Consider the following 18,635-nt stretch of genomic DNA (forward strand, 5'->3'; position numbering starts at 1 on the left):
GACCTAGCCCCTCTCTGGATGCCTTCACCACCCATGCAAGGCAAGGATCGAGCATACATATGGTAGGTCTCAGACTACCAAGCAGCCTGTCTATCTCCTCAGGCAACACAATCTGAAAGGTATCCAAACTAACAGGATCAGATGGTACACTGGCAACATTCAGTTCTTGTTCTGCAAATATCTTAGCATCCAATCTGCATGGATACAAGCAATTTTATTCGCAAAATGTAATACAAATTGGTCACAGCAGGCTGACAAAGGGTCCATTTGATGGACTTTGAAAAAGCTCAACTGGACGACACTGAGTAGACACAATGGTGGTAGAGAAGTAAGATTTCTTCGCTGCCATCTCCACCACAGAATGTCAGGACTGACCCTGGTCTGGAGCCAGTAGCTCCAAGGATGAGGAAGATGCTGCACCACTAAATAAAGCCACTCCAGCTATCGGGTCTCCTATGCCAGTTGCCAGAACCACCTGAACCTGCCATTCCCATAGAGGTGCTGCCGCTACCTGAACCCACCACTCAGCAGAGGCCCTGCCAATGCCCCCAGCCCTCTGAACCTGCCGCTCCTGCAGAGGTTCTGCCACCCGCAGAAACTGGTGCCCCTGTAGAAACCTCTGAGGAGACACCAGATCCAGCACCTCCCAGGGGCCAGCCAGCTACTGCCCTTGAACTCCCTTGCCTCACCCCCAAGTCCCCAAGAGAGGTGGAGACGATGTGCCTACACAGAGATCCAGCAACGGAGAAGAAGTGCACGACTAGCTTCTCACAACTTGCCCCTCAATGGGTCTCCTCAGGAGGAGGGGGAACCCTGACCCAAGGCCTCCTCTAGAACACGGCATTTCAGGCAGGGCAGGAAAGGGCATGGCTCCTCCAGGCTATAAAGACTTTCAGTTCAGCCCTGGCTTTTGCTGGTTCAATAACTCTCCAAGAGAGACTAACCCAACCCCTAGGTCTTGCTTCCTGACTTGCCTAGAGTCCTACTTTGCCCCCCGCCCCCACCAGTGTGTTGCTGTTGCTATTAGGTTGCCCTTTTCCCACCTGGATGCTTAAGGCTTGCCATCCCTGTGAGGTCTGGCTGCCGGATCAGACACAGAATAGGCTCCAAATAGGTTTTAGTTAGTGTCTGATCATATTTGTTCTGGGTTTTTCGGTGCACAAGCCATCTACTGACCTGCTTCATTGCCTGCAACTCTCCAGTATTCCAAGGGGCCATTTGGGCTTGGCAGGTTGAGAGAGGGCGCTTAGGCACAATAGCGTCAATTGCCCAACTCCTCATCACACCGGAGGGGGATCAGGGTATGTATGTATGTATGTATGTATGTATGTAACATATTTTTATAAGTTAAAACTATTAAAACACAATTAAAACAATATCTAATTAAAAGCCTGGGTGAACAAATGCATCCTGACTGCCCTTTTAAAAGTTGTAAGAGTAGGGGGAGGCTCTTATTTCAGCAGGAAATGTGTTCCAAAGCCTCGGGGCAGTAGTGACAGGATTGTCTGCTCTCTCAGCAGGAAAATCCCCCCAAGCCACCTTGCTAACTTAGCAGAGGCACCTTTTAACATGGTGATTCTCTTTATTTAGCAGGGGGAGGGTAACTGGCCCTATCTACCCCCAGCACTGTATCTCCAGTGACTATTGCTGGTGTCTGTCTTATATTTCCTTTTAGATTGTGAGCCCTTTTGGGGACAGGGATCTATCTTATTTATTTGTTATGTCTCTATGTCTCTATGTAAACCGCCCTGAGCCATTTTTGGAAGGGGGGTATAGAAATAGAATAAATAAATAAAATAAATAAATTAGTATCCATAAGCCTCCACGGGCTGACCATCCTAATTGGCCCCCACCCTTACAGAGGTATGCTGATAGTAGTTTGTCCATTACAACAGTATTAAAGCCTCCTGGACAATCCACGGAGCACTATTGTCCACTGATGACCCAAAGACCAAATCAAGTGTGTGAAGAAGCCCTAAGTCAGGGGCCTTCTTGTTTGTTCATAATATGCTGAATGTAGAAAACTTGAAACCATGTGCAGGAACCTGTGACTACTTTTCATGTCATCCTCATGTTTGTTTGTTTAGCTACCAAATTTATTGACCACCTGACTTCCTTAGACTCAAGGTGGTTTATATAAATTTAAACGACAATGAAGATGGGGGTGGGGATAGATTGATCCCAGCTGATCAACTCTCTTGTTCAAAGCATACTGAGATCAACAAAATCAAGAGGGTTCACCCCACTACTAAGGTTAAGTCATCAACCACAGCCTGTAGGAAGGGGTACCAAAATACTTATGCCAAGGGCACTCTTGCCTGATAGAGTGAGCTCCATCTGAGAAACTTACAAGCCACAAGGCTGGCATGCCTTTACCCAGATAACTTATTACGGGCACATTTAAGTTAAAGAACTCCTCCACCACTAGCTGAAGGAACAATTATGCAATTACTGAAAGGACCTGGGTATCTAGGGTTCTGCATACAAATGACCAATCACATATTTGGGCAATTACTTCAGTGCACTACAGTGGCAAACCATTTACTCCAATGCACTTTAATGGAAAGTCCATGGAGAGTTTACACAGCGTCCCTAACCCTCCCCACAACTTTTCTGTTCCTCTAGTGAAGAGCATAATTTTATTTATTTATTTATTTAACATTTATATCCTGCTGTTCCTCCGAGGAGCTCAGAGTGCACATGCTTATTTTTATCTTCACAACAACCCTGTGAGGTAGGTTAGGCTGCATGACTGGCCCAGAGTCACCAAGTGAGTTTCATGGTTGAATGGGGATTTGAACTCGGGTCTTCCCAGTCCTAGTCCAACACTCTAACCACTACACTATGAAGAGCAGCTTGTGAACAGATGAAAATGGTTGCTGGTTTAGGTGGAAAGTGAGAGTGACAGAGGAATCAAAATAAGGTTGATTCCTTTCACCAATGTGAGCATTAGAAAGCCATTTTTCTCCTTTAAAAAGGCTTTACTACCATGGCTCCTTTGGGTGGTACACACTTAGCCCATATCCAAAAGATGAAACACTGTGCATGTAACAGGGATGTGCACAGACGGCTCAGGGCAGCCAGCAGCAAAGCGGGGAGTGGTTCCTTTAAACAGCAGGTAAGGAGCTCCTTACCTGCTTGTCCCCACCCCACTGCTCTTCCATAGCAGCATCTGCTCTCCAAATGGCCACACAGGGCAGTGGCGCTGTCCTTGTAGCCTTATTGCAGCCCCCCCCCCCGCCAGCATTGGCCCCATAGCATCGGCATCACAGCCCCAGATGGACGTTTGGAGAGCTGGTGCTGCCGCCAAAAGAGCGGTGGGGTGGGGACAAGCAAGTAAGCAGCTCCTTACCTGCTCTTTAAGGGAAGCGCTCTCTGCCCCGCCAAGCCAGTTTGAACGGTGGAGCCAGGGCCAATTCAGTGCTTCCCAGAGGAGGCACTGAACTGGCTCATGCACATCTCTAGCATGTAACCAGATTCCCCCAAAGTGGCAGAGAACCAGCCATCGACATCCTTTCTAAGGCATGCAGCAGAAACAAGACAGAGTTACTAAACCTACTTTCTCTGGACAATAACCCAGTCTTCTGTGTAGACTTGTACAGCATCTTGTACACGGGCATCCTTCTTGCTGGAGAAGAAAGAAAAGGGAAGAGGCTTTGTAGATACATTAGGCTTGCTCCTAAAAATGAGAACAGGTTAGTATCTCTATACAGACCTATTTGCAAGCAAATTTAGTACTGAAACTCTCTTCACATCTATAGTAAACTGAACATCCAGGGTAAGTTCTTCTCTCCCATACAAATCACAAGAACCCAATTACACACACAGATTCCTATTACATATTAACCGAAAATACAATCCCTGTAAGCAACTGGCCTTTTGATGGATACTTTGAAATGGTCTCCATTAGCCGTCTCAAGAGAGGCCTTCTTTTTATTCCTCAGAGGTTGCTCCTGGGTTTCAGTGGCAGTCAAGAGTGCCTTTTATTGTCTGGCAAGATGACATTTCCTTCCAGATTTGGATCTGATCATCATCACTCCTGGCTTTGAATGATGATGGACGATTGCAAGGCACTTTGCATGGAGCGGCCCCAATGATAGTTCAGAAGCTTAGCAGGGCGGGGTGGGGAGGCTACACAGCAGCAACCTGCCTGCTGACAAGGTGGAATACCAGCAGCACATCTACTAGCATTCTGCTAGTAATGGCACGCCCCTTTTCTTCTAGACACCACTCAAGCTACTAGTTTTAACACAACAAGGGACTAGAAGGCCTTAACCTCAGCATGCTTGTCTCTTCTGATGTCTTGTCAAATGTCTAAGTTAAACAAAGAGAAACTTCCTAAGTATGCCATCCAAGTGCCACATTCATGAAGAGAAGTGTTTTTGGTAGCTACCTAGGAGGGCCATGACATATTTGGTGGGGCAGAGCAGAGGGGGAGATAACACATAATATGCTTTATGTGTTTCAGCTCCCTGCCAAGCATTCTGAATAAACCCATCCCTTCTGTTTTGTCTACATTGGGATTTGGCCATCTAGGTACAACCATAATCCCTTAGGAAGAGGAATCATGAGTTTGGAGGAAATTTTTTAAATTCAGATTAGCCAGCAGCATATGCTGCATCAGAGACGGGCCCTGGGAAAAGTCAGGCGCCATGTTCCTCTTTTCTATAAATATCTATATATTTCTATAAATATCTAAGCCTGGTGTAAGAAAAAATGTTCAAAGGGAGATGCTATCTAGGGATGTGCAAGACGTTTCAGTGTCAATGTTTCGACTTGAAACAGGCCATTTTGAGGGTTTTGAGCTTGAAACAAAATGCCCTTTAAATAAAGGGCATGTTTTGAGCTCGGAACAAAACAACCCCATTTCGAATAGAAACATTTCAATGTTTCAAGCGCCATTTTGGACTGTTTTTCCCTTGCTAATTGGTTTACTGGAACTGACTTCTGACTGGCTTGCTTTTTGGTTAGCTTATCATCATACAAATGGGAAACTGTGCCCCCATTGGCTGCAGCGGGGGAACCAAAAGGAGGGTGTTTCAAAATGTATAGGGACTGGGAGGCAGAGAGCACTCCTGTAGTGGGGGGAAAGGTAAAAATTTGTTTAAAATTGTTCATTCATTCATCATTCATTCATTTATTTGATTTCCATACCACCCTTCCAAAAGTGGTTCAGGGCAGTTTACATTAAAATAAAAACAACTAAAATCAATTAATAGTTAAAATCAGAAACTATAAAAACAACATAAAACCATTAACAATTAAAACTTTTAAAACAGTTTCTAAAAACCCTGGAAAACCAGGCCAAACATTTACAGTTTAAAAACTCTGTAAGGCCAGGCCAAACAGATAAGTTTTTTAAGGGCTCTCCTGAAAGCCAATAACGAACTCAAATTATAGATTTCTGCTGGGAGTGTATTCCACAGCCCAGGAGCGGCTACAGAGAAGACTCACCTCTAAGCCTTCTCTGAGCCAACCCCAATTTCTTTTGGGGGTTGGGTGGTAGGTAGCACCCATCATGCCCTACCACCCAACCCACTTTGGTGTCCCTAGTAGCTAACTACGGGGGGAAATGGGGTGTTTCAAGTTTCCCCATTTTTCCCTATGGCCGAAACACTAGAAACATTTTGAATTTTGTTCTGTTGAAACAGTCAGTTCGACCGCTGTATCAACGAAACATTTTGGCCATTTGTGTTTCATTTTGGGCTCGAAACAAAATGCAAAATCCATTTCATGAACACCCCTAAAGCTATCTAGCATCCAAAGGTTTTTTTAGATTGTGAGCCCTTTGGGGACAGGAATCCATCTTATTTATTTGTTATTTCTGTGTGTAAACCACCCTGAGCCATTTTTGGAAGGGCAGTATAGAAATTGAATGAATGAGTGAGTGAGTGAGTAAGTGAGTAAACAAACAAACAAACAAACAAACCTCTTGGACCTCTCAGTGGCTTTCTGCTTTGGGATAGGATGGCCAAGTTGGGTGTGGGAGGCACTGTTTGGAGGTGGTTCCACTCCTAACTCGAGGCCCATTTCCAAAAGGTGGTGCTGGGGGATTACTGCTCAACCCCTTGGCATTTATGCTGTGGGATTCCACAGGGTTCCATTCTTTCCTCTATGCTGTTTAACATCTACATGAAATTGCTGGGAGTGGTTATCCAGAGATTTGGCCTGAGGCGTCATCAGTATGCAGATGATACTCAGTTGTATCTCTTGTTCTGAAACAGTGTCTAGATGCAGTAATGGACTGGATGAGGGTGAATAAATTGAGACTCAATCCAGACAAGACCGAAGTACCGTTGGTCGGTGGTTTCTCTGCCCAGGTAAATGATGTCCAGCCTGTTCTAGATGGGGTTTCACTCCCACTGAAGGACCAGGTTCACAGACTGGGGGTGCTAGAGGCTCAAGTGCCCCTTGTGGCTTTTATCTGCTTCAGCTGATATGCCAACTGCGACCTTACCTGCTTAGGGATAGCTTGGCCACAGTTAGTCACACTCTGGTAGCCTCTCACTTAGATTACTGCAATGCGTTGTATGTGGGGCTGCCTTTGAAAACAGTCCAGAAACTGCCGTTGGTACAAAATAGGGCTGCAAGATTATTAACTGGGACTGAGTGTTTTGATCATATCACGCCAGTGCTTTGTCAGCTGCACTGGCTCCCAGTCAGTTCCTAGGCCTAATTCAAAGTTCTGATTTTAAGCTTTAAAGCCCTAAATGGCTTGGGAGCAGGTTACCTGAGAGAGTGTCTTGCCCCAAATGTGCCAACTCAGAACTTAAGATCTTCTTCAGAGGCCCTTCTCTGAGTGCCCCTGCCAAATGAGGTGAGGTGAGTGGCTACTATGGAGCCACCTTTCAGTGTACCCCTTTCCGGTGATTTCACCCCATCTATGGAACAGCCTCCCCAGTTAAGTTCGCCTGGCATCATCACTTTGTTCTTTTAGACACCAGGTAAAGATCTTCCTGTTCACTCAGAAACAGATAAATGTTCTGTTCAAATTTTATTTTTAAAATTTGAATTTTTAAAACTGCCTTTTTACAAGTTTTTAAATTGTTTTATACTGTATTTTTGTGATTTTATGTGTTTTATGTTATGGGGTGGCTAACAAATAAAGATGTTTATTATTATTATTATTATTTATTAAAACTCATACTTAAAAGTGGCTTCCATCTGGTTTATGAAGCTCTGGTGGTGTACTTGCAAAACTCTTTCTTGCATGCTAACACACAGTGATCATAATACTGTGTGTATTATGGGAAAGCTGGTCTTGTGGTAGCAAGCATGAATGGTGCCCTTTGCTAAGCAGGATCTGCCATGGTTTGCATTTGAATGGGTGACTACATGTGTGAGCACTGTAAGATATTCCACTCGGGAACGGGAAGAGCACCTGCATGCTTGCAAGCAGAAGGTTCCAAGTTCCCTCCCTGGCATCTCCAAGATAGGGCTGAGTGGGACTCCTGCCTGCAACCCTGGAGAAGCCACTGCCAGACTGTGTAGACAATTATGAGCTAGATGGACCAATGGTCTGACTCAGTATAAGGCAGGTTCCTATGTTCCTACTGAATGAAATTGTCTATAGGGTTTTACAGTCTCTGGCTGTGCCATGTCAGAAAGTCTCAAGCAAGACGGTTCTAGGGTTTGCTGAAACTGTATCTGAATCTGGTTAGTGACTCCAGATCAGTCTTCAACTGGTGGTAATCTGTCTTACAGAAGTGGTGTGCTCCTAAAGTGTGATCAGAGCACCCATCTGCAGAGGGTAGATCCCTCACCAGAAGAAAGAGCCTCCTCCAGCCCATCACAATTTCACACGGTTGTTTTCACACATATTTTTTATATAACATTATTTTTAATGAGAATATTTCCCAACCAGAACCTACATGGATAGAGCAAGTTGCAAATCTGTACAAAGGGAAAGTAAGTATGTAGGATGTGTGTGGTTTTGTTAAAAACAACAGTATTCTGCCATTAACAGCTTAGGTCTGGGTGATCTTAGAGAGCGCCGCCTTCTACATGATCCCCACCGCACATTAAGGTCATACATCCTCTGAGTCGCCACCAGACGTGGCCTTGGTAACTGGAGACGGACCTTCTCTGTAGCTGCCCCAGGGCTGTGGAATGCACTCCCAGCAGAAATCCATAATCTGAATTCATTGCTGGCCTTCAGGAGAGCCCTTAAAACCTATTTGTTTGGCCTGGCCTTCCATGATTTTTAATTGGTTGTAAATTGTTTTTAACTGCTGTAAGTGTTCGGCCTGGTTCTCCGGGGTTTTTGACTGTTTAAGTGTTTTAACTGTGAATTAGTTTTATGCTGTTTTTATAGTTTTGATTTTAACTGTTAAATGATTTTAATTGTTTTTATTTTGATGTAAACTGCCCTGAGCCTTTTTTGGAAGGGCAGTATATAAATCGAATAAATAAATAAATAATCCAGAAATGCAATGCCTTGTGTTTGGGATAGGAGCTTCACATAGACATCTGCAAAACCATGTACAGAACCACATCCTCCGTACCTGAAGACCACTTTTTCTCTCACTCACCACAGTGCCTTTCATTGTGGGAGTTTACTGTCTATTCCCTTGCATTCATGATGTCCTTACACCTCAAACAAATGCAAAACATTTTCAAGAGGGGAAAAAACCTATTTTTTAATAGTTTCCTGATCCCCTCAGCATTGGCGCCACATATTGGCTCTTGAACGATAGCTGCATCATCAATCCACACAATTGGTTCAAATTGTTTGGTTTGGTTTTATTTCAGAAGATGTATGAATTTCTACATTCAGAAATAAAAAAGTGCTTCAGGGGAGCTGTGACTGGATTATTTTCCTTGATGTCCAAACATATTGCATATGTAGATCACTAATTTTAAATCAGCTGAGACTGCTTTAATGCAAGTGTGCACTTTAAACCTAGTTTTGATATTCACAGCTGAAACTCACTGCAAAGTCCATCTGCTAACACTTTTGTTTCATTCAAAATTATTTTCAAATTACTCAGGAGAATGTTTGGTGCTTGCAACATGTTCCCCACCCACCTCCAGAGTATACTGCTTTCGATGAGATTTCTCTACTCTCCCTATTCCATCAGTCTCCCTGCAACATGCATGATGAGCTGGACAAGATATGGAGTGGTTCATGTCCTTGCATTTTTGTGATAAATTTAAGATCTTCCTCCAGCCTACTTTCCCAGCACATCATGAACAGTACACTGAGGTCTGTTATATACATCTATGGGAATCCCAAACGGCATCAATATGAAAATCCTTAAGAAATCACAGAGTCCCACATGTTATAGAAAAGTGAGTAAAACCTGTCTTTTGAGAGTCTAGTGGACTTTCACTTGTTATCTACAGTTCTCCCTGTGTATCCCTCCCTTTGGAATCACATGCATGCCTTCCAAAGGGCTATCCAGCCCTCAGAAATAATTAAATTGCCATTTAAAGCAGTCTTTCAAAATTCTGCTCTGTCATACTGGAGCTGTTGATCTGAAAATATAGCAGTGTGCTGCCTATCAATACTTTCACTGTCAACAGGGACTTTGATGTAATAGCACAACATTACCAAGTTCCAATGCAGAACATACAAGCAAATGCCTAATTCTCTGCTTTGTGTGCCTTGCGGGGGGGGGGTGGAGTGGAAGATCATTGCAGTGGAAGGCCACAGAGGAAACAGGAAGCAGAGAGCACTACCTCAGGGATCAGAAGAACCATACTCTGCAATTATTCACCACACTACTTACCCATCTTCAGGGACAGCAGGCTCCAGCGTCCGACAGTCTCGTGGTTCATGGATCACCTCCAGATCATCAGCAGGAAACTCAACTAGGTCACGAAGTGGGCCAGGCTCAGCATCTGGCACATGGCTGACTAGGTACTCCTCAAAGTCTACTGGTTCTACCACTTCTGTTAGAGGCACCTGAGGGTAGGGTCAAGAGCAAAACAAATGAAGAGGAACCTGCACAACAGAAAGGAACACATGGCTGAGCTTACTTATGTAAGTTGCTTGGAGTGTCTGAATTCTACTCAGTGCTTGCTGTAACAACTTCGATGATCACATGACAAACCAGATGATGGATTAGGCTGTAGGGGCAGGAACCAATAATTATTTATAATTGTATAGACAGCAGGACCTCAATATCCATGGACTCTACATCCATGGATTCACGTATCCACGGCCGGGGAATAGTCACCCGACCTTGGCATACACAGGAAAAAAATGGGGGTTGGGGTTGCGCGTTGACCTCACATATCCACAGGTCAGGCGTGGCTGGAAATGACTGCATAGGCCATTTCCGGCCACCATTTTGTGTTTTAAAGCCTCAAAATGGCTCCTTTAACAACAAAAAAACTTGGTGATTTTCAGCCAATTTGGAGGCATTTGGGGGCACAGCGTGACTCAGGGGGAGTAGCTAAGATGGTATGCAGCTTCCCCCCGAGCCACTCCCCCCACCCTGAAATTCAGTGTTTTTGTGCAGTTTTCCAGTGTCTAACCCCCAATTCCCCATTGCCCTGACTCGATATTCACAGTTTCCATATCCGAGATTGTAGCATGGAATGGAACCCCTGCGAATATCAAGGTCCTCCTGTAATACTTTCAATATAAAAAGTGCTTTAAAGTATTATTTCTCATTCAGCACCTCCACCACTATCACACCACACACACAAATAAAGATAAGTAGCTAACTATGGGGAATGATAACCAGCTAATCTACATGTGTGCCAGTGATGAATGAGAGAAGAATTATAAAGAACTCGGAACACTGAAAATATTCTGTAAATACTGGGAAACTTAGGATACAAGAGAGTGAATTTCCCTTACTCGCTATCTCTACCCCTAATGTCCCCAGTGGTCAATATGGTTGCTGGTGCTAAGAGTTGATGCCTTCAGGAGCTGCATCTCCAACAATTTTATACATCTGCTGTATAATGCAATCTCTGCCACAGAAAAATGGAACCCAAAGTGGTATACAACAAACATTTTGTTCAGCTATCCAACTACAAGTACTACCATCAAATTTGGTTTCTATCACTCAGTAGCTAGCATACGTTTTCAGATTAATCTGCAGCTTGCTGACAGATTAATCTGGTTAGGTGTTTGACTCTTTTTTCCCCTGCCTTACAAGGAACTTGCACATTCTCATTAGTGCTAGATACAAGTGTGCTGACTTTCCAAAGGGAGCTTTTTCATTGCTTCATTAACCCAGAATGCCTCTGTGTAACCAGAGATATTCAAAACAAGAGACAATTCTAATCCAATTATCTGTCTGAAGCAATTTCTTCCACTACACCCTGAACTGCAGACAAGTGCATAATATCATTCCTTCATTCAGGAACATACTTCTTCCCTTTAGTTTTGTTTTTAACATTCCAGCTGAGGAAAAGTTCCATGCAAGTCAAAAGCTTGCACACTGCAGAGCTTGCATCCTCCGAAGGAAGATTAAAAGGGCTATGTACAGTATACTCTGAGATAACAATAAGAAGAAAAATCAAAGTCCTGCACCAAGAAAAGCTGAGTTCCAAGTCCTGTATGATTTATATCAATTATATAAACTTGCTTTAATATTTGCTTGTTTTGTATGCTGTATTTTCCCCCGATAGGGCTGAGAAGCCTCCTTTTTCATCCAGAAGCCTCCTTTTTCAAGGGAGAAATACCAAACCAGACCATTGGTCATAAGACTCACCCACCATCCCCACCACCAGGCTCAACAGGCGGACTGCCACTGAAGTCAGTTGACAAGACTGACAGCTGACAAGAAAGCAAGGGACCGTGGCACACGCCCAGCACCAGCCACACCCCTGCATCGGTACGATGATGCACCCAGTCCCAGCAGCATGGGCAGGTGGAAAGCACATGGGGGGCAGGGGCAATGGAGGAGGGGGGCAGGGGTGCTTAGGCACCCCCTGGCCAGTGACAGTTGTCCCCACCACCCCATTGTCCCTAAGTGCATGAAAGCAAGTACTATGGGCCAAATACTTCCATCATACTCAGGCCCACAAATCTCTATCTCAGAACCGGCTTCAACTCTCACACAACACAGAGTTTTGTTCTTTGCTAATAATCTTTACAACTGGTAATTCAACGTATATGTTCGGAGAATAGCTGAGCGCTCAATCACTACTGTGATTGAAAAGGAAGACATAACAGCTGCTGAGAGGAACAGAAGCATATTTCCTCCTTTTCTGAGACACAATTAAGCTCCATGCCACAAACCATTTGGAAACAGGCTAAATGCAAGCATCTGTCCTTATGACAAATGGCCCCAAAAAAGGAGTAACACAAAAGGTTTTTTCTTTCTGTTTTGCAAATTACATCCACTTGAACTTCAGACAGCAGCACCAGCTCCCACCTGTCCTCCTTTTACTGAGCTAAGGGCAGCAGGTGCAGGTGCTTCCTGAGAGGCTGAATTTTCATCTGGCAGTTTTCTCAGGCACACTGCAAAGTCAGCTGGGGGTCCTTGGAAAACTCTGGGATCAGAAGGGTGATGCAGTGACCTCCAAGAAGGGAAGAATGACTGGAGAAAGAACACAAGCACAGAAGTTACCAGTGGTAACTAGGGATGTGCACAGAACCGGGCAGGGGTGGTTCAAAGGGGTGGGGGGTTGGACTTTAAGGGCGGGGGAGGGTGCACTGACTCCTCCCCCCGCTTTCCCCCCGCCGGTGCTGGAGTTAGGTAAAATCCCTCGGGGTGGCAGCATACTTCCCTGCCGCCCCTTCTGCTTCTTCGGCTGGAAGTGGCCAGAATTACCAGGCGCACGTCACAATTGCACCCGCCTGACATGCACAAGTGAAGTGCGCGTGCAGCCAGCATGCACACACATGCCCGGTACTTCCAGCCAAAGAAGCAGAAGAGCCTGCAGGGGGGTATGCTGCCATCCCGAGGGATTTTACCTGACTCCAGCGCCGACGGGGTGGGGGGGAGCAGGAGGAGGGATAAGTGCACCCTCCCCCACCCTTAAAGCCCTACCTCCCACCCCTGCCGAACGTTCGAACCGACCAGCATTCGAACGTGTTTGAAGGCCCATAAAAGGGCCTCTGAACAGGTTCATGCACATCCCAAGTGGTAACTTGTGATCACTTATACCATTTCAAAGACACTCAAATCACCCTGGCCAAGCTCCAATCCAGAGTTTCCATCTCCAACTTCCTTCACAGCTGTGAGAGAGAAGACTACCCTCATCTTCCTGCAATGCACATACACACACACTCACCCAAAAGCTGCCTTGGGGAACCTTGCATTAACTCGTGATCACTTATACCGTTTCAAAGTCACCCAAATCACCCTGGCCAAGCTCCACTCAAGAGTTTCCATCTCCAACTTCCTTCACAGTTGTGAGAGAAGACCACCCCCATTTTCGTGCAATGCACATACACACACACTCACCCAACAGCTGCCTTGGGGAACCTTGCAATAGAGAACCCAGGTGTTTTTAGAAGATGACAACAGATGCTAGCAACAGTTGAAGCCCAGAAATTACAGCTTAGTCTCTGCAGCTGTTCTAATCCAGGGAGAGCAGATAGAAATGACAGGATGCAAATCAATGTAGCCCAAGTTTCAACTATTTTTTGTCCACTATTCAGCACTGTGCTCTCTGTACACTTTTACAGCCTGAAAAATAATTCTGTTGGGATCAGCAAGTGGCAGGCTTTGAGCCAACAGGCTAAAGGAGAACAGAGAGGACAGAGAGAAAATTCCTGTGGATGCAGAGTTATTGGGGGCGGGGGGAGAAGGAAGACCATGTAGTGTTCAAGGCACAGAAGGGAAAGAGAAGGCACAATTTGGAAAATGGACCTACATGGTGGCCCATAACCTATTCATGAATGTGTGTGCTCCTTGGGATGTCAACAGTGATGCTGCAGAGCTATGCAAAAGGTCTACAGAGCACTCCCTTCTACAAACACCTTGCACAGGTCTCCCCTTGTAAGGGAGAGTCGCAAGGCACCCCCACTGAGTTAACTGGCAAAACACATACACAGAGCTCCACTCTTGCAAGTAGACAGAATATAAAAGACAAGGTAGAGAAACATCAAATTGGGAAAGGGATTTTTTTGCAGCCTGTGCTTCAGCTCTGGTGGGGCAAAGTGGTCTTTAATTATTTCTGCTAAAAGCCTCTGGATTTAAAAGGTGATTTCTGTCAGCAACTTTGTAGAGATAATGTAAGAAGTTGATAGGCAAACTAGGGGAGGTTTTGAGCCGGCATCAGTGAGAGATGCATGCAGCCTAGAGCAGCTGTGCTTCACAGCTGCTCTGAGCTAGTGTCCCTGTGAGTGGCAGTCCTTGGAGGGAGGAGTCAAACAAATAAGTTACAATTTAATTGAAGGGTGGGTTTGGATGTAATGCAGAACTAAAGTTGGGCTTAACTTAGGTACACAAGCCAACTTCAAACCTAGGGTTCAAATCTTGATTAGACCACAGTTTAGTACCATGGTATGAGTTCAGCTGATAAAGCAAATAAACTGAGGTGCTGCATGGCATCTAAACTAGCCAAATGAGATAGAGGATGCTTAAATGTTTTGAGAACAATTTATTGTTTCATTCCATTTAGAATTATTTTTCTGATGTTTGTAATGGCTAAACAATAAAAATGGAACTGAAGAAATATTCCAAACAAGCTGCAGGAACCTTCCATTCCAGAAACTACATGGCTTAGTGAGGTCAAACACATGCCAATTTCTATTTGTTTATTTAAAATATTGGTAAACAAAAGTCTTTGTCTTTTGTCTGAAATAATAACTGACCTCTCCCTACTCAGAATGTCGTTTTAGCCTTCTCTCTGAGAAGTGATGAACACCAATTGTTTGTGGCCCATCCCATTCTCTGTGTGGGAAAATCTATAGCCCTCAGGCCCATTAACAGCTGAGATGGAGGCATGAGGCATGAGGCAGGGTTGGTATCAGTTCTTCCAGATCCACAGCGTACCTACACCTGAGACCCGATAGGAGAGTGAAATCAACAGGTTGTTTACTTGTAACTTTAGTTCTTCTAGTGGTCATCTTTGCTCTTACATGTTTGGGCTTTGCGCCTGTGCAGAGACCACACTGGGAACTTTCCAAGCTTCTATATCCCTGGATGTTTTTGGGGGGAGCCCTGCCCCCTCCAATGATATGCACCTGTGCCAGCTTTCCCTCCTTCAGTCCCCGAGTCCATCAAGATGGTGAACTACAGAGGGGAGGATGGGAGGACATGTAAAACTACAGATGACCACTAGTAGAACTAATGTTACAGGCAGGCAACCTGTTGTTCTTTGACGTGGTCTCTGAGCCACATTTGCGCACATAGCAAGCTACACCCCATACATTCATCTTACCTGGGAGGTGGATAATTACATGAGGAGGACCACTGTGCCAAAGGAAGCATACAGTATCTGCGGGCCCGTACATCCAGGGCACAATGTTGAATGGAGTGTGGTGAAGACTAGGTCACGGCCTGATAGATGACATCCAAGGGTACTGATCCGTCGAATGGGACTGACAAGGCAACAGTTCTAGTAGAGTGTGCCTTGATGCTTGAGGGCAGAGGGTTTTTTAGCTATAGCATAGCAAAGTTCTATGGCTTTTACCACCAGCAGGTCAGGGTCTGGGCCTACGCCTGGCAACCAAGTCGCAGGCCCTCATAAGACATGAATAGGGAATTAGTTTTCTGCCACGATGCTGTGCGGTGAACATAGCTCTTTTAATGTCTAGGAAATGTAGGTGATGGTGTGCCTTCTCCTTGGGTTCCGGAAAGAAGCCAGGTAATGTGAGAGGTTGAGAGCAGTGGAACGAGGACACTACCTTAGGAAGGAAGGTAACGTCAGGACGCAGCAGCACCTAGTCTTTATGGAATATGAGCTAAGGGGGATACATCCTCAACGCCCAGAGCTCGCTGACCCCATCAGCCAATGTGATAGCAACCAGGAAGGCGAGCTTCCACAACAAGAGGTTATAGTCCATTGTCGCTAAGGCCTCAAAAGGATGGCCCATCAGACAGGATAGCACTAGAAAGAGATCCCACACCGGCACCATGATGGGGTCACTGGCGTAAAGGTGTGTTAGGCCCTTCATGAATTGTTTAATGGTAGGGTTCTGAAACCATGAGAGTCTGTGCCTGCGGGTGTGAGCCACTATGGCTTCTAGGTGGACTCTCAGGGAAGATATCTTCAATCCTGACTCGTTGAGGTGCAACAGGTAGGAGTGGAGGTCAAAGTCATTATGCTGGCACCTCTTGTCTCCAAGAAGCATTTCCATTTGTGAGCAAATGCTTTTAACATTACAGGTTTTCTGGTGGCTGTAAGGATCTGTTGGAGGTCCTGCAGGAACGAGTCTGTATTCTCCACACTGTGAGGTGTAGTTTATGGATGTCTGGATGAAGAAGCCTCCCCAAGATCCAAGTGAGGAAGTGAGTATGTGGGGGCAGGCATAGGTAGCCGCTTGCTGACATTTGCAGTAGTTGGGGAAACCAGAGTCTTTGTGGCCAGTACGGTGTCACCAAAATGCAATTAGGTTCCTCCTGTTGTATCTTGAGGAGGACTTGTGGAATCAGCAAGACTGGCAGGAACAGCTAGGAGAAGAGTCCTCCCCCAGTTGAGGAAGAACGCATCACCCTAGAGAGTTCCTGCCCCTTCCCGTTCTTGAGCAGAGAAGGTCCCATTGACAATTTTGGATTGAGGCAAACAGATTCACCTCTGGGGTACCCCAGCTGTGAAATACACCTCCCCCATCTGTGAAACACACCTCTAGCAGTGAGATGTCCAGTTGCTATTCGTGTGACGCTGTCTGTGACCTGCTCAGGGCCTTTGCTTCCCTGCTGGAGGTGCCTTGGCTGTGCACCACGGTAAGGGTAATTTAATGGGCAATGCACCGTTACCACCAAATTTCGTATAAAGGGTAAAAAACCTTTCAGGGCTTTGAAGATTGCCAATAACTCTAGATAGTTTATGTGGTGGCACGATTCTGCCACGCTCCAGTGTCCCCTGAGGTGGAAGCTGTCCGTGTGTGTGCCCCATCCCACTTCCAATGCATCTGTAATTAAGATGTGTCTTGACGTTGGGGAATGGAATGGGGTCCCCACCATCAAATGACGAGTACGTGTCCAGCAGCAGATTGACTGGCGGATGGGTTGTGGTAGACCAGGCTTCTCCAAACTGTGGCCCTCCAGATGTTGCTGAACTACAACTTCCAGCATACCCAGCCACAAAAAAATTGTGTCTAGGGATGCTAGGAGTTGTGGTTCAGCAACATCTGGAGGGCCGCAGTTTGGGGAAGCCTGTGGTAGACAAAGGTAGGTAGACTGAGAGTCCCTTTGTGGGTTAAAGTTGCATAGAAACTAGTGCTGAAGGATTCAGCATCATAGGTGTGCATCGTGGAGGCCATGTAGCTTAGTAACTGCTGGATTGTCAGTTGTGTGGTGGTGGCATCCTAGTGTCACCCTCGTGGCTAGCGAGATGAGGGCTTGGATTCTTCTTTGTAGTAAGTAGATCCTGGTGTGATCAGAATGAAATAGAAAACCTATTTATTCTATGCATCTTAAATGGGTGAGGTGTGATTCGAAGACCTAAGTGATTTAGAAGGTCTATGTTAGTCCTAATGGCCACTGTAGTGATTTGCAAGGAACATCCAACCAGCAGCCAGTCGTCAAAAACAGGAAAATCTGAATGCTCCTCTGTTGTAAGAAAGCCACCACCACAGCCATGCACTTTGTAAATACTCTGGGGGCAGAGGCTAGGTCCAATGGGAGGGATTTGAACTGCTAAGTCTCCATCCCATTCTTGAAATGGAAGGATTTCTGATTTTGAGGTCATATGGTTATGTATATGCATCCTTTAGGTCTAAGGAGGCAAACCTCATCCCTCTCCAAAGAAGAGTGAAAATGGCTGTGGCTGTGATAATCTGAAAAAGTTTGTAAATAATACAACAGTTGAGTTCTCTGAGGTCTAGGATGGGCCATTTGGGTATGGCAAAATAATGGGGAGTAGAAGCCTCTCCCTACTGTTTCTGGTACCCTTTCTATGGCAGCCTTCTCCAGGAGAGAGGTCACTTCTTCCCTCAAAGTAGGGATAGGTATGGTGGTGACAGGGTGAGTGAGACAGAGGGGGCGTGCAGGGGAACTCTAGCACATAGCTTATTCTTATGATGGTGAGGATTTATAAATCCGCCGTGATTTCTTCGCATGCCTACAAATATGATGACAGGCAGGTCCCAGTCATTGTTTCTTGGAGAAGGACACAGATGGTTTGTGTTTCTGGGTAGTGGCCCTCTGGGCAGTGTATGCCTGCCTTTTGCTGTAATGGAGGTACCTTTGGCCTATCTGAAGAGGAGAATTGAGTTGTGGACATCGGTGGTTGGCTGTGGGTCCATCTGTTGGGCCTGTTGGTGCGAGAGGTAGAGGTTTGGAAGCTCATAGACCTAGCTGGGTTTCACAGTTTTTGTACCTTCTGTAACATGTCATCTGTCTTTCCCCTGAAATGTGTATCCCCATTGAAAGGCAGGTCTTCAATCCATGAGCAGGCCTCATAGGTGAGTCCAGAGGAACAGAGCCAGGTATGCTTTCTGATTGCGACGCATGTGGCCATCACCATGGAGGCACGTTCTTCTGAGTGCCTCACCAAACAGAGTTCTTGTTTTGGCCAGGTGTGTTGCTTCTTTCAAGAATACTTTGGCAGGTTCC

The 18,635-nt window shown here is 45.6% G+C and overlaps 1 protein-coding gene across 7 annotated transcripts in view; it reads right to left on the reverse strand.

Annotated features, from left to right (window-relative positions):
* DOCK6 (dedicator of cytokinesis 6) overlaps positions 1 to 18,635 on the reverse strand; it is a 164,227-nt gene that overhangs the window by 124,239 nt on the left and 21,353 nt on the right. For all 7 annotated transcript variants that reach the window (XR_008315388.1, XR_008315389.1, XM_053291865.1 and 4 more), the window contains exons 3-4: positions 9,732 to 9,907; positions 3,560 to 3,628 (exon numbers count right to left, since the gene is read on the reverse strand). Coding sequence is in view for 5 of the 7 variants with exons in the window: in XM_053291865.1 (XP_053147840.1) it covers positions 3,560 to 3,628; positions 9,732 to 9,907 (245 nt within the window). In the remaining 2 variants the exon portion in view is untranslated. The remainder of the gene's footprint in view (positions 1 to 3,559; positions 3,629 to 9,731; positions 9,908 to 18,635) is intronic.

The sequence above is a fragment of the Hemicordylus capensis genome, chromosome 2, assembly GCF_027244095.1.
Source record: "Hemicordylus capensis ecotype Gifberg chromosome 2, rHemCap1.1.pri, whole genome shotgun sequence".
Taxonomy (NCBI): domain Eukaryota; kingdom Metazoa; phylum Chordata; class Lepidosauria; order Squamata; family Cordylidae; genus Hemicordylus; species Hemicordylus capensis.